General features: G+C 42.7%; 1 protein-coding gene and 1 long non-coding RNA gene across 3 annotated transcripts in view; both read right to left on the bottom strand.

The window, feature by feature from the left end:
• arid1b (AT-rich interactive domain 1B) overlaps positions 1-18,044 on the bottom strand; it is a 43,511-nt gene extending 25,467 nt beyond the window's left edge. Inside the window, exons 1-8 of one of the 2 annotated variants that reach the window (XM_030128107.1) lie at positions 17,249-18,044; positions 12,202-12,399; positions 11,808-11,820; positions 10,120-10,253; positions 9,102-9,209; positions 3,240-3,486; positions 2,239-2,322; positions 1,233-1,382 (exon numbers count right to left, since the gene is read on the bottom strand). In XM_030128107.1, coding sequence (XP_029983967.1) covers positions 1,233-1,382; positions 2,239-2,322; positions 3,240-3,486; positions 9,102-9,209; positions 10,120-10,253; positions 11,808-11,820; positions 12,202-12,399; positions 17,249-17,929 — 1,615 coding nt within the window. In that variant the 5' untranslated portion in view covers positions 17,930-18,044. Of the gene's footprint in view, positions 1-1,232; positions 1,383-2,238; positions 2,323-3,239; positions 3,487-9,101; positions 9,210-10,119; positions 10,267-11,807; positions 11,821-12,201; positions 12,400-17,248 lie in introns of both variants that reach the window. The other variant, XM_030128106.1, reaches the window with a different exon arrangement.
• On the bottom strand, positions 4,231-4,671 carry LOC115414793 (uncharacterized). The gene is made up of 2 exons (XR_003934720.1): positions 4,526-4,671; positions 4,231-4,306 (listed from the first exon to the last, which is right to left on the bottom strand). It is a non-coding gene; the product is annotated as an uncharacterized LOC115414793 (long non-coding RNA).
• Positions 18,045-23,475: the final 5,431 nt, after the last annotated feature.

Genomic DNA, 23,475 nt, shown 5'->3' with positions numbered 1-23,475 from the left:
GAGGACCAGGAGGAAAAACCAGTTAGAAGGGGGTCTGCGGAACCACAAGTTTATACCCACCCACATCTGGAACCAACTGTTGAAGCATTTATGACAAATAATAATAATGAGAATGAATGAACAGATACTGAAACTGGAACCATTTAACATGTGGTGGGTCCACTGTAGCTGTTCTAGGTCAGTGCGTGTCCATGTTCTTCTGGTTCTTTTTGGTTCTTTGGTGTCATTTGGATCCAGTTGATAGTCTGTGTTCACTTTGGGTCTAGTTGTAGACAGAGCCACTCATTTCACTGACAAAAACATCCATCAGCTGATTCAAATACACACACTGGATCTGTCTATGACCTGGAGAGATCTGACTATAGATTTACACATATATGCAAATATACAGACATTTAGAGAAGATTTACAGATACAATACAACTATCAAATAAACTACTGAAATCACAAACATACAGAAAAAACAGTGGAAAAAAACTAATGTTTAAAGCTGAAAAAAAATTCTTGAAAAAATACAAAAAAAACAAAAAAAATGGAGTAAAATAATGAAAAAAATTAACAAAACTGAACAAAAATTTTGTAATGAAAAAATTAACAAAACTGAACAAAAATTGAGAAAAATAATGATAAAAAAGAAAAAAAGAAAAGAAAAATTAAGTAAAATAATGAAAAAAAGAAACAAAACTGAACAAAAATTTTGTAAAATAATGAAAAAATTAATAAAACGGAACAAAAATTGAGCAAAATAATGATATAACTGACAAAACCAAAGAAAAATTGAGTAAAATAATGGGAAAAAAAGACACAAAACTGAACAAAAATTTAGTAAAATAATGAAAAAAAATTAAGAAAATTAAACTAATTGAAATATAACTATCAATGACCTGTACAAACCACAAAAATACAGAGAAAAACAGTAAAAAATAAAAATAAAAAAAAAAGCCAAACTGGACAAAAATAGGTCGAAACCCACTAGTAGAACACTGTAAAACACAACTATCACTATTATATATAATTATTGACAGAATTCTGCTCTAAGCTCCGCCCACTCCCCCCTCAGCCAATGACAGACCTCTAACCTCATGTGTTCTCGACCAATAGACAGACCCCGCCCTCAGATCATCAGCTGACAGTCAGATTGTGTTGGTCGTAAAAACGCTTCAGTTCCAGTCGTCTTTAAAGGGTTAAATACATGATCAAACACTGTAAACCCATATTTGGTCTCCTCGTACCTGGGGGTCCGTACTGGCCGTAGGAGGGGCCGCCCTGCTGGTAGGGGCCGTGGTGCATTGTGGGTCCACCGGGAGCCTGGTGAGGGGACAAGGGCGGAGCCGACTGCTGCGAGGTGAACGGAGCGCCATGCTGCATGGAAGCAGGGAACCCTGGGAAAAAAACACACCGGGACATGAGGACACGGAATGTCCACCTGTAGTTAGATCTTAAGGACAGGTGTGCATCCGTCCAACAGCAGACGTCCAAAAAATTTAGAATTACACAAAAAAAATCTTGAATTAAGCAAAAATTCTTGAATCACGCAAAAAAATTTTGAATTAAGCAAAAATTTTGAATAACGCAAAAAAATCTTGAATTAAGCGCAAAATCTTGAATTATGCAAAAATTCTTGAATCACGCAAAAAATCTTGAATTAAGCAAAAAATCTTAAATTATGCAACAATTTTGAATCAAGCACAAAATCTTGAATTAAACAAAAATCTTGAATTAAGCAAAAAATAATAATCTTGAATTAAGCAAAAATCTTGAATTAAGCAAAAAAAATTGAATTAAGCAAAAAAAAAATCTTAAATTATGCAAAAAACAATCTTGAATTAATAAAAAAATATTGAATTAAGAAAATTTTGAAATACGCAAAACAATCTTGGATCAAGCAAAAAATCTTGAATTAAGCGAAAATCTTGAATTATGCAAAAAATCTTGAATTACGCAAAAATTTTGAATTACGCAAAAATCTTGAATTATGCAAAAAAAATCGTGAGTTTAGCAAAAAATCTGCCAGTGGAACCAGTGTAAATGCTGTTGTTCAGATCGGTGGAAGTCAGATTTTCAGATCTCTTGTCTGTAAATCAGTTGTTGTATCTCAGTGTTCAGTTCCTCTGGAGGTGATTCTGTCTGAGTTTAAGTCTGATCAGATACTTGGAACAGAAATGAGACAAACCCACTGGGTCACATTCACATTTTTTCCAGTTTGGTGAAATAACTGCGTTCATCAGACGTTGTTACCTCTGTCCTGAGTCATGGTGGCCTGGGAGGGATGAGGACCCACATCTGATCCAGAACCAGAGATCTGAGGGTTCAGCTGAGACCCTGAAACACAGACAGAACCCAGACCTGCTGAGCAGAACCCAGACCTGCTGAGCAGAACCCAGACCTGCTGAGCAGAACCCAAACATCCACTGATGGGACTGTTCCATACCAGGGCTGGCAAAAATACGGACCCCGGGCCAGAACCGGTGCCAAAGGATCCAATCCCACCCAGGAAATGCAAAAATGAACCTGATGATGTTCAAATAATGTCGTTCAGGTTCCACATTCAGACCAATATGATCTAAAGTGGATCAGAACCAGGACAATAAGAACAGATGAACCAACAAAAAAATGAAAAATGCTAATAGGAGGTTTACACTGTCAGTTTGAATTAAGCAAAAAATCTTGAATTATGCAAAAATTATGAATTATGCAAAAACAATATTTTTGAATTAAGCAAAAATCTTGATTTATGCAAAAAAATATCTTGAATTAAGCAAAAAATCTTGAATTAAATCTTTAAAAAATGAAAACTGCTAATTTATCTCCTTGTTTTAGTGTAAAAAAAAAAAGTTAAACCAGGTTTACACTGTCAGCTTGAATTAAGCAAAAAATCTTGAATTATGCAAAAAAAAAAAAAAAGGCACTTTGGTGGTTATCAAGGAGAAGAATCCAACCAAATCTGTCTGAGTTTAAAACACCAAGGAGATACTTACAGAAAATGTTCACATTTACAAACTATCCTTTCACCAAAACTGTGAATAATCTGAACAAACATGAACAAAATGAAAATTTACTGTAATTTTAACATCATTTCATTCATGTTTCTCAAGTTTGTGTTCATTTTTGTGGATGTTTTGTTCGTGTCATTCCTTCATTGGATCATATTTGTTGTTTTTCTGTTAGCTGTGTTCATTGACTTCTTCAATGTTCTGTGACCCCTGACCTTAAATGACCCGGACTCCGGTCTGTCTCACCTGGTCCGGCGCCTGATGGGGACATGGGTCCGGACCGGGGCTGGCCACTGGACCCTGCAGGGGAGGGGGACGGGGAGGGGGAGGGGCCGGTGCGAGTGGGCGGGGGGAGGCGAGGGGAGACGTGGGGGGAGAAGGGCGAGCGGGCCGGGGTCCCCTGGTCCGCGTGAGCGCCGCCGGAGCCCGACGTCCCTGAACTCACCGCCGCTTCAGTGCCCGTCGGCAGGTCATCAATGGAGCCGGACAGATCCTGAGGAGAGGGAGGGGTCAAAGGTCAACGCTCAGATCCTGAGGAGAGGGAGGGGTCAAGGTCAACGCTCAGATTCTGAGGAGAGGGAGGGGTCAAAGGTCAACGCTCAGATCCTGAGGAGAGGGAGGGGTCAAGGTCAACGCTCAGATTCTGAGGAGAGGGAGGGGTCAAAGGTCAACGCTCAGATTCTGAGGAGAGGGAGGGGTCAAAGGTCAACACTCAGTGTAACACCACCGACAGCCACTAGAGGCTGCGGTCAACAGCCCTGCGGTCACTCTGGTCTCATCCAATCAGAGCCCAGGTCCAACACAAGCTCCACCACATCAGACTTTGATTGACAGGTGTGATCGACAGGTCACTCATCTGAGTCAGAGTGTCAGTCGTGGACACAGTGAAGCCGTTTACATGACCATATGAATCTGATAACTGTTATTAATCTGATCATTCTAATAATCAGATAATGATGCATTTACAGTCACTTCGTAAACAGGAGAATCCATAAACCCTGGTTTAGTCGTTTCAGTCCATTATTGGATTGATTTCAGAGTTTGTATGTTCCTGTCATCTCCGTTCTTCTGTTTTCTGTGATCTAAGAGTTTTTCACATGTTCAGATGAAACTGAACTAAATCAACCAGATGAACCTGTTTACATGAAGACATGGAGGACGGAGGGGGGGTAATCTGATTGATTCTAATCAGATTACTGTTGTTTTCTGATCAAACACATGAGATTAGACTGTTTACATGATCACTAATAATCAGATCCTGATCAGAGTATCAGTGTAAAGGGGGTCAGTGTGATCCGGGTCCATCTGCAGACCTGCATCTGAACATACAGAACAAAAATTTTGCAAAATAATGGAAAAAAAGAACAAAATTGAATAAAAATTGAGTAAAACAATTTTAAAAAAGAACAAAACTGAATGAAAACGTAATAAAATAAGTTTAAAAAATGAACACAACTGAACACACATTGAGTAAAATAATGAAAAAATAAAAAGAAACCCAACAAAAATTGAGTAAAATAATGAAAACAGACCTACATGTGAACATACCTGAATGGAAACAGATAAATGATGGGGTCTAAGACGGTGCCCTGAGGGATCCCATTATCAATAGAATCCAACCCAGGTTTATGATCATTGACTCTACGTTCATTTAAAAAATTATTTTACTCAACTTTTACTCAATTTTGTTATTTTTTTCATGATTTTAGAAAATTTTTGTTCAGTTTTGCTCATTTTTAAAACTTATTTACTCAATTTTTATTCAGTTTTGTTAATTTTTAAAATCATTTTATTCAGTTCTGTTCATTTTAATTATTTTACACAATGTTTTTTCATCTTTGTTCTTTTCTCAATATTTTACTCAATTTTTATTCGTTTTTTCTCATTTTAAAAATCATTTTACTCAATTTTTATTCAGTTTTGTTCTTTTTCCATTATTTTACTAAATTTGTGTTTGTTTTTGTTCATTTTTAAATTATTTTACTCAATTTTTATTCAGTTTTGTTCTGTTTTCATTATTTTACAAAGTTTTTGTTCAGTTTTGTTCATTTTTTAAAAAATATTTTACTAAATTTTCATTCAATGTTGTTCTTTTTTCATTATTTTACTACATTTTTGTTTGGTTTTGTTCATTTTTTAAATTATTTTACTCCATTGTCATCAGCTTTGTTCATTTTTCTTCATTTTATTGAACTTTTGCTTTGTTTGAGTCTAGAGACGGTTGAATCCACTTCATATTATTTGTCCCAGCTCATGTCGTCACTTCTACAGTTTTCTTTTTCTTGTTTTGTTTTCTGCACATGTGCAGATGGAAATAAATGGGAGGCCTGGTGTCTCTGAGGAGGACAAACTGAAAGACGGGGACACTGAAGGAAAGGAGGAAACCCCCACAGCCAATCACAGCGCAGCCTCCCATCCTCCCTCCGCCCCCTGCCAACAGCTCGTCCAATGGGCTGCTGCTCTGCCTCACACACACACACACACGCACACACACACACACCTGGATGTTCTAATTATAAAGCCTGAGCAGCTTCTTCACTTCTCCCCTTTTCAGCCCCTCCTTCACCTCCTTCAGCTTCTTTCAGCCCCTCCTTCACCTCCTTCTGCTTCTTTCAGCCCCTCCTTCACCTCCTTCAGCTTCTTTCAGCCCCTCCTTCACCTCCTTCAGCTTCTTTCAGCCCCTCCTTCACCTCCTTCTGCTTCTTTCAGCCCCTCCTTCACCTCCTTCACCTCCTTCAGCTTCTTTCAGCCCCTCCTTCACCTCCTTCAGCTTCTTTCAGCCCCTCCTTCACCTCCTTCTGCTTCTTTCAGCCCCTCCTTCACCTCCTTCACCTCCTTCTGCTTCTTTCAGCCCCTCCTTCACCTCCTTCACCTCCTTCAGCTTCTTTCAGCCCCTCCTTCACCTCCTTCAGCTTCTTTCAGCCCCTCCTTCACCTCCTTCACCTCCTTCAGCTTCTTTCAGCCCCTCCTTCACCTCCTTCAGCTTCTTTCAGCCCCTCCTTCACCTCCTTCACCTCCTTCAGCTTCTTTCAGCCCCTCCTTCACCTCCTTCAGCTTCTTTCAGCCCCTCCTTCACCTCCTTCAGCTTCTTTCAGCCCCTCCTTCACCTCCTTCACCTCCTCCTGCTTCTTTCAGCCCTCCTTCACCTCCTTCTGCTTCTTTCAGCCCCTCCTTCACCTCCTTCTGCTTCTTTCAGCCCCTCCTTCACCTCCTCCTGCTTCTTTCAGCCCCTCCTTCACCTCCTTCTGCTTCTTTCAGCCCCTCCTTCACCTCCTCCTGCTTCTTTCAGCCCCTCCTTCACCTCCTCCTGCTTCTTTCAGCCCCTCCTTCACCTCCTCCTGCTTCTTTCAGCCCCTCCTTCACCTCCTTCTGCTTCTTTCAGCCCCTCCTTCACCTCCTTCACCTCCTTCAGCTTCTTTCAGCCCCTCCTTCACCTCCTTCACCTCCTTCAGCTTCTTTCAGCCCCTCCTTCACCTCCTTCAGCTTCTTTCAGCCCCTCCTTCACCTCCTTCAGCTTCTTTCAGCCCCTCCTTCACCTCCTTCACCTCCTCCTGCTTCTTTCAGCCCCTCCTTCACCTCCTTCTGCTTCTTTCAGCCCCTCCTTCACCTCCTTCTGCTTCTTTCAGCCCCTCCTTCACCTCCTCCTGCTTCTTTCAGCCCCTCCTTCACCTCCTTCTGCTTCTTTCAGCCCCTCCTTCACCTCCTCCTGCTTCTTTCAGCCCCTCCTTCACCTCCTTCTGCTTCTTTCAGCCCCTCCTTCACCTCCTTCACCTCCTTCTGCTTCTTTCAGCCCCTCCTTCACCTCCTTCTGCTTCTTTCAGCCCCTCCTTCACCTCCTCCTGCTTCTTTCAGCCCCTCCTTCACCTCCTTCTGCTTCTTTCAGCCCCTCCTTCACCTCCTCCTGCTTCTTTCAGCCCCTCCTTCACCTCCTCCTGCTTCTTTCAGCCCCTCCTTCACCTCCTTCTGCTTCTTTCAGCCCCTCCTTCACCTCCTTCACCTCCTTCAGCTTCTTTCAGCCCCTCCTTCACCTCCTTCTGCTTCTTTCAGCCCCTCCTTCACCTCCTTCTGCTTCTTTCAGCCCCTCCTTCACCTCCTTCAGCTTCTTTCAGCCCCTCCTTCACCTCCTTCTGCTTCTTTCAGCCCCTCCTTCACCTCCTTCTGCTTCTTTCAGCCCCTCCTTCACCTCCTTCACCTCCTTCAGCTTCTTTCAGCCCCTCCTTCACCTCCTTCTGCTTCTTTCAGCCCCTCCTTCACCTCCTTCTGCTTCGTTCTCCTATAAACTGGGTCTCCATTCTCTCCTCCTGTGAATTCAGAGTCTCAGTTCAAACCTGTTTCCAGTGTTCGGACCGGGCTGACGTCTGCATCGGCCAAATATTCAGATTCTGCTAAAGACGGGATGTTGTAAATCATCTAATTCTGACCAACATGAATTTTCCTGTTTAGAGGAAAAAGACGACCTGAAGGGGACGCTGACGGGAGATGAAACCACAAATTAAAGACGCTCTGACGTCTCATGTTAAAGACAGCTGATGGGAAACGAACGCGAACTAATGCAAAAACAGCAGCGTTTCAGACAGAAGTGGAGCGGGTTCAGACTCTGTGAGGCCTTCATCATCATCATCATCATCATCATCATCATGTGTTCCCGATTTCAACTCAGCTCGCTCGTTTTATTTTCTTTCTCCTTCCTACAACGGAGGAGCAGTCCCCCCCCCTCCGCCTGTTGCCATGGCAACTGCATCAGCACCGACTTACCAAAAAAAAAAAAAAAAAAAAAAAACAACCAACAAATAAAGAAAGAAAGAGGACAGAAGCAAAGGAGAGAAGCAGAAGATGACGGAGAGGAGGAGGAGGAGAAGGAGGAGGAAGAGGAAGAGGAGGAGGAGGAGGAGAAGGAAGAGGAAGAGGAGGAGGAGGAGGAGAAGGAAGAGGAGGAGGAGGAGGAGGAGAAGGAAGAGGAGGAAGAGGAAGAAGAGGAGGATTCCAGACATTTGCTGGAGGTTTTTCTACTGACTGAAATCTTCTTCTTCTTCCCCCCCCTTCTTCTTCCCTCCTCTTCTTCCTCCTCCTCCTCCTCCCCCCTCCTCCTCCTCCATAAACAGTCCGTTGGTGGACCTCAGGGCTCCACCCTGGACCCACACTCACAACACTATCGTTTAGTCTGAATAAACCCAGAAATCTGATCAAACACATTAAATATTATTATTTATTTCAATTCTTTGTCCTTTTATTTCCTTCTGTTCTGGTCAATTATCATGTGTTTGTCCACAAAACCAACAAAACAACAAGAAGGACTGGACTCTTTTTTTACGTTAAAGTCTTAAAAACATTTGTTATATTTTCATCTTGCTGCTTTTTTTCATGAATAAAAAACAACCTTTCACTCTGAACCAAAAATGGCACCAGTTTTGACTTTTATCCACCATCAACAAAATTCAACTTATTAACATTTACACCTAATTTACTGCATATAAACACGTAAAATATGCATAATTTTTAATTTCATTTCATTTACTAATTTTATATAATGTATAATAATGACATTTAAGTGCATAAATTATGTCAAATATGTAATAATTATTAACAAATATCAGTTTTAATTCAGTTTATTCAATTAGACGGATTTTACTATTTCTATCATTTCTGTTTTTATTTCATTTACTACTATCTTAAATTGAATTAAGTACATTAAAAATTCAATTTATTTATTTAGTACACCCACATAACTTCATATAAATGTCAAATATATATAAGTTAATGTTTTTATCAAATGTTATTTCCTAATTTCATATCCTGTATTTTTATAATAACACAAACAATCTGTCAAATAGTAATTCATTAACATTATTTATCCATGTTCACATCATTTTATTGACTTATTACATCTTAATTACTATGATTATTCCCTTATTACTGTTATTTTAATTAATTAATATATCCATAATTAATAAGACAGATCTATTTTTGTTTTCTTCCTGTATGTACTTTCACGTTTTTCTTCTATATTTCGCAGATTTTTTTTTAAACTGAAAGCGTTAGCCTAAAACGTTAGCGCGTGTGGACGGAGCCATTCCCATGATGCACCAGGAGAGCGTGCTCAGTACTCACCGGCAGACTGGATGGTCTCTCCTGTTGGCTCAGGTCCTCTTGGTTCGGTTTCCCAGGGGTCATAGCGGCAGACTGGCCCCGCCCCCCGTACGCCTCCTGTGGGACGTCCTAGACGAGACAAAAAAAAAAAAAAAAAAAACAAAGGGATCAGTGAAAAAACTATGAAAACCTAGAAAAAAACTACACGTTTCCATGACAACCAGACACAGAGGTAAACCAGTCTGGGTTTGATAACAACGGAAGCATATACTGTAGCAGTGACACAAAAAGTAAAATTCGGCTCTGTTTTTCCAAAATTAACGAGAAAATTTATCTCATAAAAACAGAGCCAAATTTTAATTTTTTCAGAAAACAGTATAAAACAAGTTTAAAAAAAAAAAAAAAAAAAAAAAAAAGGCTCTGTTTTTCCGAATTAACGAGATACCGTTTTCTGAAAAAATTAAAATTTGGCTCTGTTTTTACGAGATAATTATCTCGTTAATTCAGAAAAACAGAGCCAAATTTTTCTTTTACTTATTTTTTCTCGTAATTACAAGACAATTATCTCGTTAATTTGGAATAAACAGCCAAATTTTATATTTTGAGTGAATGCAATACGCTTCCGTAAATAACCACTAACATTTGACTTATTTTCATTATATATTGTACAAACGACAGGAGTGAAAAATAAAATAAATAAAAATACAAATTAGATGTAGAACATTGGGGAAAAAACACTACATTAGTTGTGTTTTTTGCATCAACACTATGGTTTGTATCCATTAAAAACATGTCAAATAAAGAATTAAAATATGACAATTATTGAGGATTTGGGATTTTTGTTTATGGGTCAATTTTATGAAAAAAAAAAAACTGTCGTAAAACTGTTCTGACATTTGTTCGACACTGTTCAGATGATGAAGAACATCTGACCCACTGAACTGGAGGCTGTGCTGTCTTCCATCTGACGAACTTATTGATCAGTGATTAGCATCGATGTATCTGGAAAAGCGTCTGAGTGGGCGGGGCCTGGGCCTACCTGCTGTGGCAGTGGGCGGGGCTGCATGTACGGGGGCTGGCTGGGGGCGGCGGGCTGCTGCTGGGGGGGGCTGAAGTATGGAGGCTGACCCGGCTGACAGTACCCGCCCACGTTCTGCTGCTGCTGCTGGGAGAACGGAGAACCCATCTGAGGAGAGACCAGGAGAAGAACATCTGAGAACTGAGAACCACATATGAAGAACATCTGAGAACTGAGAACAACATATGAGGAACATCTGAGAACTGAGAACCACATATGAAGAACATCTGAGAACTGAGAACAACATATGAGGAACATCTGAGAACTGAGAACCACATATGAAGAACATCTGAGAACTGAGAACAACATATGAGGAACATCTGAGAACTGAGAACCACATATGAAGAACATCTGAGAACTGAGAACCACATATGAGGAACATCTGAGAACCACATATGAAGAACATCTGAGAACTGAGAACCACATATGAGGAACATCTGAGAACTGAGAACCACATATGAGGAACATCTGAGAACTGAGAACCACATATGAAGAACATCTGAGAACTGAGAACAACATATGAGGAACATCTGAGAACTGAGAACCACATATGAAGAACATCTGAGAACTGAGAACCACATATGAAGAACATCTGAGAACCACATATGAAGAACATCTGAGAACTGAGAACCACATGTGAAGAACATCTGAGAACTGAGAACCACATATGAAGAACATCTGAGAACTGAAAACCTCATATGAAGAACATCTGAGAACCACATATGAAGAACATCTGAGAACTGAGAACCACATATGAAGAACATCTGAGAACCACATATGAAGAACATCTGAGAACCACATATGAAGAACATCTGAGAACTTAGAACCACATATGAAGAATATCTGAGAACTGAAAACCTCATATGAAGAACATCTGAGAACCACATGTGAAGAACATCTGAGAACTGAGAACCACATATGAACAACATCTGAGAACCACATATGAAAAACACCTGAGAACCACACATCAAGAACATCAAACTGAGAACCCAACATGAAGAGCATCAAACTGAGAACCTAATATGAAGAACATCTGAGAACTGAGAACCTCATATGTAGAACATCTGAGAACTGAGAACCTTATATGAAGAACATCTGAGAACTGAGAACCACATAAGAACATCTGAGAACTGTGAACCACATATGAAGAACATCAAACTGAGAACCTCATATGAAGAACATCAAACTGTGAACCTCATATGATGAAGATCTAAAAAACCGAGAACCCATCTGAGGAGAGACCAGGGGAAGAACATCAAACTGAGCACCTCATATGAAGAACATCAAGCTGAGAACCCAACATCAAGCTGAGAACCTCATAGCAAGAATTCCAAACTGAGAACCTAGCATCAAGAACATCAAACTGAGAACCCAACATCAAGAACATCAAACTGAGAAGCTGACATCAAGAACTTGAAACTGAGAACCTAACATCAAGAACATCAAACTGAGAACCTCATATGAAGAACATCTGAGAACTGAGAACCTCACATGAAGAACATCAAACTGAGAACCTCACATGAAGAACATCAAACTGAGAACCCAACATGAAGAACATCAAACTGAGAACCTCATATGAAGAACATTTGAGAACTGAGAACCTCATATGAAGAATATCAAACTGAGAACCTCATGACAAACATCTCAGAACTGAGAACCCATCTGAGAAGAGACCAGGGGAAGAATATCAAACTGAGAACCCAACATCAAGAACATCAAATCATGTTCAATTGGTTCAGAACCTTATGAACTGTCCATGGTACCCAGGCCTAAACCTGACCCTGATCCATGTGAAGGAACATTAGAACCACATTTAGAATAAAAACAGAACACATAAAGTCAGAATGTTCTAAAAACTGTCGCTGCGTCCGTTTAAAGAAATTAAATCCAGACAAACGACACACAGGTTTATGTCGGTTCTATGAGACTGGACTGAGGAGAACCAACCTCCAGAACTGGAACAGTGCGTTTAAATTTATGATCCAAACTAGCGTCGTAACTGAAACATCGTATGTTTGTGCGGAGGGCGGCAGCTCCTCCTACCTGCTGCTGAGGGTACTGCATCCCTCCCATCCCGATCTGCCCTCTGGACCCCAGCCCCAGGGGGTATCTGTGGGGGGAGGGGCCTCCGTAGGGCTGCCCCGGGTACGGCGCCCCCTGCTGCTGCTGCTGCGAGTACGGGTTAGCGCCCATCCCATAGAGCTGAGAACGCTTCATCACCATCGGGTCCATGGACGCCACCTGGAGGACGAACGGAGGACCACGTCAGACCAAGAACCAGGAACATGTGAACATCTGAGCCCAGGACCCCCTGACGACGTTTGGGTCTAAGGGTTAAAGGTGGTCTGTAAGGGTTAAAGGTGGACGTTTGGGTCTAAGGGTTAAAGGTGGTCTGTAAGGGTTAAAGGTGGTCTTTAAGGGTTAAAGGTGGTCTTTAAGGGTTAAAGGTGGACGTTTGGGTCTAAGGGTTAAAGGTGGTCTGTAAGGGTTAAAGGTGGTCTGTAAGGGTTAAAGGTGGTCTTTAAGGGTTAAAGGTGGACGTTTGGGTCTAAGGGTTAAAGGTGGTCTGTAAGGGTTAAAGGTGGTCTGTAAGGGTTAAAGGTGGACGTTTGGGTCTAAGGGTTAAAGGTGGTCTGTAAGGGTTAAAGGTGGTCTTTAAGTGTTAAAGGTGGTCTGTAAGGGTTAAAGGTGGTCTGTAAGGGTTAAAGGTGGTCTGTAAGGGTTAAAGGTGGTCTTTAAGGGTTAAAGGTGGTCTTTAAGGGTTAAAGGTGGACGTTTGGGTCTAAGGGTTAAAGGTGGTCTGTAAGGGTTAAAGGTGGTCTTTAAGGGTTAAAGGTGGTCTGTAAGGGTTAAAGGTGGACGTTTGGGTCTAAGGGTTAAAGGTGGTCTGTAAGGGTTAAAGGTGGTCTTTAAGGGTTAAAGGTGGTCTTTAAGGGTTAAAGGTGGTCTTTAAGGGTTAAAGGTGGTCTGTAAGGGTTAAAGGTGGACGTTTGGGTCTAAAGGTTAAAGGTGGTCTTTAAGGGTTAAAGGTGGACGTTTGGGTCTAAGGGTTAAAGGTGGTCTTTAAGGGTTAAAGGTGGACACAGCAGCAGGTGAGAACAGTGACTCAGCCCACAGATGTTCCACTGCATGGGGGGGGGGGGGGGCTGCTAAAAATAGACGCTTTTATGGATTTTACAGACGCCGTTTTAATCAGCTGAGTCTGGATGACGCGTCTCCATCAGAGTCAGCTGACCACAGTAAACAACAACAAACGGCACATGATCGATAAACGACAACGAAACAGAATTTAAATGAAGAGAAGAAGAATGAGGAGTGAGAGAGGAACTGGAGCCAAGATGAAAGAAAGGGTCCGATTATCAAGAACTAAAGTGTGTTTGATCTGTTCACCTGGACACCAGAGGGTTAAAGTGTGTTTGATCTGTTCACCTGGACACCAGAGGGTTAAAGTGTGTTTGATCTGTTCACCTGGACACCAGAGGGTTAAAGTGTGTTTGATCTGTTCACCTGGACACCAGAGGGTTAAAGTGTGTTTGATCTGTTCACCTGGACACCAGAGGGTTAAAGTGTGTTTGATCTGTTCACCTGGACACCAGAGGGTTAAAGTGTGTTTGATCTGTTCACCTGGACACCAGAGGGTTAAAGTGTGTTTGATCTGTTCACCTGGACACCAGAGGGTTAAAGTGTGTTTGATCTGTTCACCTGGACACCAGAGGGTTAAATGTTATTTTCTGGTTTTGCCTTTTTGTTTAAATCCATAAATCTATTTTCTTTAGAAATAATGACTTGATATTTCCTGTGATTATTACAGATGCCGACTGATACGAAATATTCTGAACATTTAGAGACAATTTGTCTTTAACCCTTAAAGACCCAAACGTTCACCTTCTACCCTCAAAACTTTAATCTGAGCTTTAATGAACATCTACATGATCAGGGAATTAAATATAAGAAGAAGACCTGGTTTGCACTTCAGAATACAAAATATAAACCATCATATGCAAATAAATGTTAATAAATCTCTCACAGGTTAAAAATAGGGAACATTTCATTTGTGAACTGACACTTCAGTAGAACGGGGTGTTTAAGGGTTAAACTGGACTGGGACCATCAGTACCAGTCCAGTTTAACCAGTTCCAGAACCATTTCCCAGTTCAGTCCATCCACTGGTTCATGCAGCTCCATGAACTCATGGAAACCTGGATTTGGTCTTTTTCTGTTGATATATTTGTTCAGACCAAGGTTCCAGTAGTTTTGGATTTTTCATTCTAGTTTAGTTTGATTCAGTTTGGACTTTTTTTCCCCTCTAATTCAGTTCGTTTTAATTCGTTTTTAGAGCAGGTTTGATAGTTTTTATTAGTTTTCTTTTTTTTCCCTAAATGCCTAGTTTTAGTTCAGTTGTAGTTCAGTTGTAGTTCAGTTGTAGTTTAGCTGTAGTTTAGTTGTAGTTTAGTTGTAGTTCAGCTGTAGTTTAGTTGTAGTTTAGTTGTAGTTCAGTTGTAGTTTAGTTGTAGTTTAGTTGTAGTTCAGTTGTAGTTTAGTTGTAGTTCAGTTGTAGTTTAGTTTTAGTTCAGTTGTAGTTCAGTTGTAGTTCAGTTGTAGTTTAGTTGTAGTTTAGTTGTAGTTCAGTTGTAGTTCAGTTGTAGTTTAGTTGTAGTTCAGTTGTAGTTCAGTTGTAGTTCAGTTGTAGTTCAGTTGTAGTTCAGTGGTCTCTTTTCTCTTCTTCTCTGTGCTCCTATTCAAATCAATCCCAGACAGGACTCTGCTGCTTTAGTCTCCATGTTTCCAGGTAGAGTGGGGACCAGAACACGACTGGAAACCACAAGTGAACACAAGTGACGGAGCAAAAAGTGTCGTATGGAGACAGCACAGAAAACTGAGAGAGACAAAGAAATCCATTGAACATCAATCTGACATTGACAAAGACCAAAACCAAGGGAATTTGATCCAGAATTTTTATCTGTTTTAGTTAGTTTAGTAAACACACAATACAGTTTCAGTTAGTTATGGTTTTTCTTTTAATTCTAGTTTTTATTTATTTCAGTTAATGAACATGTTTTTACTGTTCTGGTTTTGGTCATTTGGTTCGTTTTCATTAACGATAAGAACCTGAGTTCTGACTGAACTTGTGCACATTGGATCCATTTATTAGTGACACCACAGGTCTGTTCACACTTCGGCCTGGGGGGTCTGGGGGTCTAGGTTTACTGGTGTTCTCAGTAAATGTCCCGGGTGTTCCTTCTGTCCCTGTCCAGGTCTGGCTGCAGGGGCCCGGGTGCAGTGTCATACAGAACTGTGACCCCGAGTCACTTTTCTAGTCTGGAAGACTGACCCCCCCCCCATGAATCTGTCCTGTGTGTTTGCAGGTACAGCTGAACACTGTCACCTGAGAAAGTCAATTCATTCATATACACACTGAGCTAATAGGTCACTTTTCCATAAGGGGAGGGGCCAGATTTCTACAATAGAAAACTGGCCTGTGGGTCACTTTTCCATGGGGGGGGGGGTCACTATTCTACCTGACACTGGGGCCTACAGGGGCCCTGCTCCGGCCACAGGGGCCTGGTCCGGCCACAGGGGCCCTGCTCCGGCCACAGGGGCCCTGCTCCGGCCACAGGGGCCTGGTCCGGCCACAGGGGCCCTGCTCCGGCCACAGGGGCCTGGTCCGGCCACAGGGGCCCTGCTCCGGCCACAGGGGCCTGGTCCGGCCACAGGGGCCCTGCTCCGGCCACAGGGCCCTGCTCCGGCCACAGGGGCCCTGCTCCGGCCACAGGGGCCCTGCTCCGGCCACAGGGGCCTGGTCCGGCCACAGGGGCCCTGCTCCGGCCACAGGGGCCTGGTCCGGCCACAGGGGCCCTGCTCCGGCCACAGGGCCCTGCTCCGGCCACAGGGGCCTGGTCCGGCCACAGGGGCCCTGCTCCGGCCACAGGGCCCTGCTCCGGCCACAGGGGCCCTGCTCCGGCCACAGGGGCCCTGCCCCGGCCACAGGGGCCTGGTCCGGCCACAGGGGCCCTGCTCCGGCCACAGGGGCCTGGTCCGGCCACAGGGGCCCTGCTCCGGCCACAGGGGCCCTGCTCCGGCCACAGGGGCCTGGTCCGGCCACAGGGGCCCTGGTCCGGCCACAGGGGCCTGGTCCGGCCACAGGGGCCCTGCTCCGGCCACAGGGGCCTGGTCCGGCCACAGGGGCCCTGCTCCGGCCACAGGGGCCCTGCTCCGGCCACAGGGGCCTGGTCCGGCCACAGGGGCCCTGGTCCGGCCCCGCGGCTCCGTGTTGTGCCGCCGGTAACGGCCACATGGCTAATCTGCATGTGTGAAGGTCAGGGCTCCGTGTGCCGGGGGGTGGGGTGGGGTGGGGTGGGGTAGGGGGCACAGTGGGGTTCCTGCCGGAGAACCGGAGCACATCAGCGGTCACACGGAGGAGGAGGCAGCGGGAAAAGCCTCCCCGTCAGCGGTGAACCGTGTAAGCAGGTCCGGCTGAGGCGGACGGAAACAAAGGCTCCGGCTGTAAACACTCACGCGCATCATTAGCATATGAACCAATTAGCTGAGCTACACGGAGCTGTCACTGCCCGGAGGCCGGTTGTCAAACCCCCCACCCCCCCGCACTGACGTCCCGGGCCCCGGCTCCAGTTTAAAGGTCCAAACCGGAGCAGAACTCGGAGCTGAGGTTCCGCATCCGAACAGCAAACAGGAGCCTCCGCAGGCCTGAGCCCCGACAGCCGCAGCTAACGTTAGCCTAGCATAGCAGGCTAGCACAGAGTCACCTTGGACACGGAACCGAAACCCTGAATGTACCCGAGTGTTTTTATCATGTCTGCGCATTATTCATGGTCCGTCAGCTGATTTATTCCTTAAACATCGGCCGTTATTTGACTCTGAGTGGAACCTGTGCAGAAGTGCGGGTTCATGTGGGTAAATAACATGTATCTGCAGTGGAAATAAAAAACACACAGTTCGCTCGCAGCTAACGCTAGCTCTGAGTGTTAGCATAGCGGCTAACGCGGTGATGTGATGTTTGTGTCATTCTTATCCGGGGGGGGTTCGGACCCACCGACCCCCGCAGGCACAGGGGCACAAACGGACACTTCACCTGGGCTCTGCCGCCGCCTTGGCCGTTATTCCCGGGGCTCATGGTCGGGTGACCTCTTTGTTGTGCCCAGCCGTGGGCAGCGGAGCCGTACTGGGAGCCCATGTCTTTGGGCTGCTGCTGCTGCGCCGACGGATGATTATAATCCGGGTATCCGCTTCCATATCCCCGCATCATCGGGCTGGGGGACGTCAGTAGCTGGTTGAGGGTCGGGGTCGCTCCAGACGGGTGCTGCGGCTGCGGGTGCTGGCCCTGCCCGGGGAACCTCTGGAAGCCGCCGCCTCCTCCGCCCGCCGCCGGGGCGCTGGTAGCCGCCATAGCCGCCTTACTGTGGTTAGCCGCGGCAGAGCCTCCGCCGCCCGGGCCCATCAGGTTATTCCCCGGGCGTGAGGGGCTCATCATGCCGCCATAGCCGCTGCTGCCGTAGCCGGGCCGGTAGTTGGGGTAGTGGTTGTACGGGCCGCTGCTGTAGCCTTCGTGGGAGTTCTGAACCTGGTCCATGGTGCCGAGTACCGAGTGCGCCGCCGCCGTTAGCCCCGGCCCTGGGCTTTGTTGTCCGCCATGTTGATCCGAGCTGGGCCCTCCTCTTCCATTCCCGTAATAATGAGTGAAGTCGGAGCCGGTTCCGCTCGGAGGAGGGGGTTTGTTGGTGCTGTCGGTGGCTGATCCCAGGCTGCCGTCCATCCGCTGCTCCTCCTCCTCCTCCTCCTTTATTCAGCTTCGGCTGCTCCCCTCCAGGAGGACACCTTCTCCTCCTCCATGCTGGGTTCGGATCCCGCTGGTCCCGGTCCGCTGGTGCTGATGCTGCTGTGGTGGTGGAGGAGCTGCTGGAAGAACCGGCCGAACGGAGGAGGAGGTGTGGAGGGATGAGGAGGATGATGATGATGAAGATGATGATGATGATGGAGGAGGAGGTCCAACAGCACCACAAGCAACACATCCACCTCTCCCTGTGTCCGTGTCGGAACCGGGCCTCCTGGATCTCCTCCAGGATGACACCGGCTCCTCTCACCTCCTGACACCGGGGAAAGTGCGTCGTGGGCGGCCATGGTCCGGGACAGCCGGCCCCTGGCTCCTGGAGGAGGATCATTAATTAAAGAGCCAATTAATGATTAAACTATAGACCAGGGTTCTAAACTGCTGTTCTGTCAGGTTCCACATCCAGTCTGATCTGATCTGCAGTGGACCAACCAGGAAAAGAAGAACAGAAGAACCCAGAAATAATGACAACTGCACATTTATGTCTGAGTTTGAGTGAAAAAACCCATTAAACTATGAAAATACTTACTTTTAGAAACTATCCAAACAAAACAGATGTGAATAACCTGAAAAAACGGACATTTCTTCAGTAAAATCAGTGTAATTTTCTCAGTCTTCTTCCTCCACTTCTCATTAGTCCATGTGCATTCTGGATCAGATCTCCAAAGACACTAAACACTGAGGAACAGGAAGAAAAGAGTTCAAACTGGACTGAATTTAATACAGACATTTCAGGTTGGACACATTTTATTGGTACAGGAGAGTTTGGAAATGGAAATATTTTCAAAATTTAATGTGATTTTTTGCACTAAAACAAAGACAAACATTTGCAGTTGTCATTCTTTACAGACATAATGTAATATTATTTTTCCATCAAACCCAGTAGTAAATCTGCAGTGGTTCTTCTGTGTGGGTTCTTCTGCTGTTCTTATTGGACTGTAGATCAGATTGGTCTGGATGTGGAACCCACACTAACACGAGTTCCACAGCCTGGACTGTGGAATTTAGACACTGTGGAAATTCATCCCAGGGGTGGGACTGGAACCTTTTTTTTTGGGGTGGGGGGTGGGGGGGACGCATTTGGACCCCAGGACGCATGTTTGACAGCCCTGCCATAGATGAATCTGTCACACAATGAGCAGATCCTCCTACACATGAACAATGGGAACATCTGAAACAAACATGGAGTCAAACAGTCACAGTCCTGCACAAAAGCACTGGTTTAACCACTGAAAACCAAAACCTCCACTGATCAAACCTGTTTAATAACATCTGATCCACTAAAACTATCAATAATGTCTATAACTGGTGTCAAATACAGTTCTTCATCTGTTCATGGTCATCAGATATGACCATATTTGGACGTTCAGAGGCTCTGTAGTTACCTTGGAAACACCATCATCTTCTACAACATTGATTCACCAGTAAAACCCATGGAGTTGGATCAATGACAGGGGATAAAATGTACAAAAAGTGAATAAAAAAACAACAAAATACACTCAAAAAAATGATTCTTGGCTCTAATAAACATGAAGTAATATTTTAAAGTAAAATGTGACTGAAATATATGAAATTTAAAGTTTATCTGAAAAAGTCAAACATAATGTGAATAGGCTTAGTATAAAGTGAATCTAAACAAAGTAAACTTTATTTACTAGATCACATAAAAAGGCTGAGCATCACAGTCAAACAGTTTATGTAAAAGTTTGCATTAACTAAAGCAAATCTGACTGAAGGTATTTAATTTATTCATATTGACTCAATATGATAGAAAAAACATTGTATTAAATGCAACTCTTTACATTAAACTTATGAAATAAAATTACATGGAAAATTTACATGTAATTAAAATACATAAAGTCAACATTTTTGGCTTAATTATTTTTTGAGTGTAGTAAATAATGTGGAAAAAAAGCCAAAAATAGAAGCAAAACAGAATAAAAGTAATAAAATGAATAAACATTTTTAATAAATTAACAAAATAATAAGTAACATCAACAACATAAGCCACCAACTGAAGTAAATTGAATAAAAAAATAAAAAATAAATTTAAAAAAAAGAATGAAAATGGATTTAAAAAAAAAAAAAAAAATAATAATAAAACACTCATTCCCCAGTCAAACCCATGGAGCTGGATCAATGACAGTGGATGGACACACTGGGGTTATGTATAATAATAAAAAAAAAATGAACCAAAAAAATTACAAAATAAATAATGTGGAGAAAAAAAAGCAAAAAAAATTGACTAAAATAAAGGAAAAAAGAACAAAATGAACAAAAAGAGGCAAAGTGAATAAAAAAATGAACAAATTTATAATAAATCAAAAAATGATAAAGAATATTAACAAAATAAGACACAAACTGAACAAAGTGGAAACACTGATTCACCAGGACGGACACACTGGGTTTATGACGACAGATATGAATAAGAAATAAAATGAGCAAATGATAATAGAATAATAGACTAAAAATGACTGAAAAAAAAAAAAAAAGCAAGAAAATGAACAAAAACCACCAAAGTAATTATAAAAATGAACAAAATTAAAAATGTATTTTTTTTGCTCAATTTAATTGTTTTCCCTGTTTGTGATTATTTGTTTAATTTCTTTGAAGATTCTCTTCATTTGAATTATCGCATTCATTTTTGTGCAGCCTGTTTATTGTTTCAGTCAGTTTGTTTTGCTTGGACCTGGTGGATCTGGTGGACCTGGTGGATCTGGTGGACCTGGTGGATCTGGTGGACCTGGTAGATCTGGTGGATCATGTGAATCTGGTGGACCTGGTAGATGTGGTGGATCTGGTAGATCTTGTTCTTTTTAGCTTAATTTTCGTCAATTTTTTGCTTATTTTTGTCATATAATTTATTATTTTGTAATTTTCAAGTAATTTCTATTCCGAAACAGAGAAAAATAAGGAAAATGTGACTTTTTCAACAAAATATATCATTAACTGAACATAATATTTACAACTTTATTTGGTTCATTTTATCTGTTTCTGTTAATTTCTTTGCCTATTTTATCATTTTTTTCTTCAGGTTTGTTCAGTTTGTTCATGTTGTTTATTATTTTGTTGATATATTATTAATTTTTATTCCTTCTTATTGATTCTTTTGGCTGTTTTTGTTCATTTTGTTGCTCATTTTATTCTTTTTTACTTCATTTTTGTATCATCATCACATTAAACTGAATGTTGAACCTGAATTAACATGACTTTAACAGAACTGGGTTCTGACAAATAAGTGTCATTTTAAAAATCATTTTGTTGATGTTTCTCTAATTTTTGTGCATTTTGCTCGTGTGCTTGCATGTGTTTTCATTTTTTCTTGTTTTTTTTTTCCTGTTAATGGTGTTCATGTTTCTCCAAATTCCTAAATATTGTGTATTTGTAGATCTGCTGTATCTGTACCTTTATAATGAACCTGTTTAAATGATAAACTCAGGCTGAATGTTGATAAAATGACAGATTTTTATTCATAAATTCCAGTTTGTTCATGTTATTGACAGTATTTTTAAAGGTTCGTTTGTAAATGTAAATGTTTTCATGGTCTAATTGTACTTGTTTCAGTCCTAAACCTACAGAACAGTTTGTGTTTGTCAGTGGTTCTGTTTTTATTGGACCTCAGAGTCTGGATCTGGAACCAGAACTACCAGAACTACTGTTTGGTTTTAGAGGTTTGGTCTAAACCTGGTCCACATGATCAGAAAATGACGTCATGCTGCCCCCTGGTGGAGCTCAGAGGAACCCCAGCAGACAGAACCCTGAGGACCGGTTCTGTGCTGACCCGTGTCTGGGTTTATTCTGATAGGTTCAGGTTCTGCAGCTGTTCTTCTGGTCTTTAATGACCTGAGGTTCAGTACCTGACTGGTCTGGTCTGGGGTTCTGCTCTAGTTTTATGGATCCGGTCTGGTCTGTGGTTCTGATCTGGTCTGTGGTTCTGGTCTAATGGTTCTGGACTGGTTCATGGTTCTGGTCTAGTTTAATGGGTCTGTCTAGTCTGGTTTAATGGTTCCAGACTGGGTTATTGGTTCTGGTCTGGTTAAGTGGGTCCAGTGTGGTTTAATGGTTCTGGTCTAGTCTGGTTTATGGGTCCAATCTGATTTAATGGGTAAGATCTAGTCTGGTTTACTGGTTCTGGTCTGGTTCATTGTTTCTGGTCTGGTTTATTGGTTCTGGTCCGGTCCGGTGGTTCTTGTCTTTATATTTACATACTTTCACTTCATTCACTCATGAACTGAATAATTTAACATAATTTGTCTCATCATCCACTTTAATTTGTTGTTTTTTGTTTTTGTTTTTTTAATACCATCCCATTGGACATGAGCAGAAGGGGGGCGGGGCTCTGAGTCCATGGAGGCTTCTGATTGTACGATGAACCTGTCATCTTAAACATGACACTTTAGTGACGTCACGCCCTTTTCCAGCAACTGTGTTTCCTACCCAAAGTTCTGTCCAACTGGTTCTGATCCGACTCCTTTGGTTCTGATCTGACTCCTTTGGTTCTGGTCCGACTCCTTTGGTTCTGGTCCGACTCCTTTGGTTCTGATCTGACTCCTTTGGTTCTGATCTGACTCCTTTGGTTCTGATCCGACTCCTTTGGTTCTCTTTGGTTCTGATCTGACTCCTTGGTCTGATCCGACTCCTTTGGTTCTGATCCGACTCCTTTGGTTCTGATCTGACTCCTTTGGTTCTGGTCCGACTCCTTTGGTTCTGATCCGACTCCTTTGGTTCTGATCCGACTCCTTTGGTTCTGGTCCGACTCCTTTGGTTCTGATCTGACTCCTTTGGTTCTGGTTGTCCACTCCACGTCCTGGTCCGTTTCTATTGGTTGTATTGGTCAGGTGGTGGTCAGCGGCGTCCACTTCCTGTCGTTTGTTTTTAATTGAATAAACCAGTTCACAGACACTGGAATAAACATGAAGGTGGAAAACTGACAGTGGGTTCAACCAATCAGAGCTCTTCAGCACATAACCCCGCCCACAAGAATGACAGGAATCTGAAAAGTCTCTTCAAATTAGAACCATAAAAGATCAATACTATTCACAATTCTTTTATTATGTATTAAATTCAATTAATCAGAATTCAAATTAACCCATTCTAAGCCAGTTTGGATCGAAGAAGTGTTTTTGAAAAAGAGACTTACATTCAATATTCCAGAAATAAAGTCAATATTGATTAATGTGAATATTATTATTAGTAGTAGTAGTATCATTGACCGAGTCCAGGATTTAATGTTCTGGTCCAGTTCAATGGGTCCAGTCTGGGTTACTGGTTCTGCTCTGGTTTACTGGTTCTGTGTTCATGGTTGTGGTTTACTGGTTCTGTGTTCATGGTTGTGGTTCTGGTTTACTGGTTCTGTGTTCATGGTTGTGGTTCTGGTTTACTGGTTCTGTGTTCATGGTTGTGGTTTACTGGTTCTGTGTTCATGGTTGTGGTTCTGGTTTACTGGTTCTGTGTTCATGGTTGTGGTTTAC

Source organism: Sphaeramia orbicularis, chromosome 24, assembly GCF_902148855.1.
Source record: "Sphaeramia orbicularis chromosome 24, fSphaOr1.1, whole genome shotgun sequence".
Classification (NCBI taxonomy): domain Eukaryota; kingdom Metazoa; phylum Chordata; class Actinopteri; order Kurtiformes; family Apogonidae; genus Sphaeramia; species Sphaeramia orbicularis.
The sequence above is the reverse complement of the archived record's forward strand: the minus strand, read 5'-3'. Positions and strand labels throughout refer to the sequence as shown.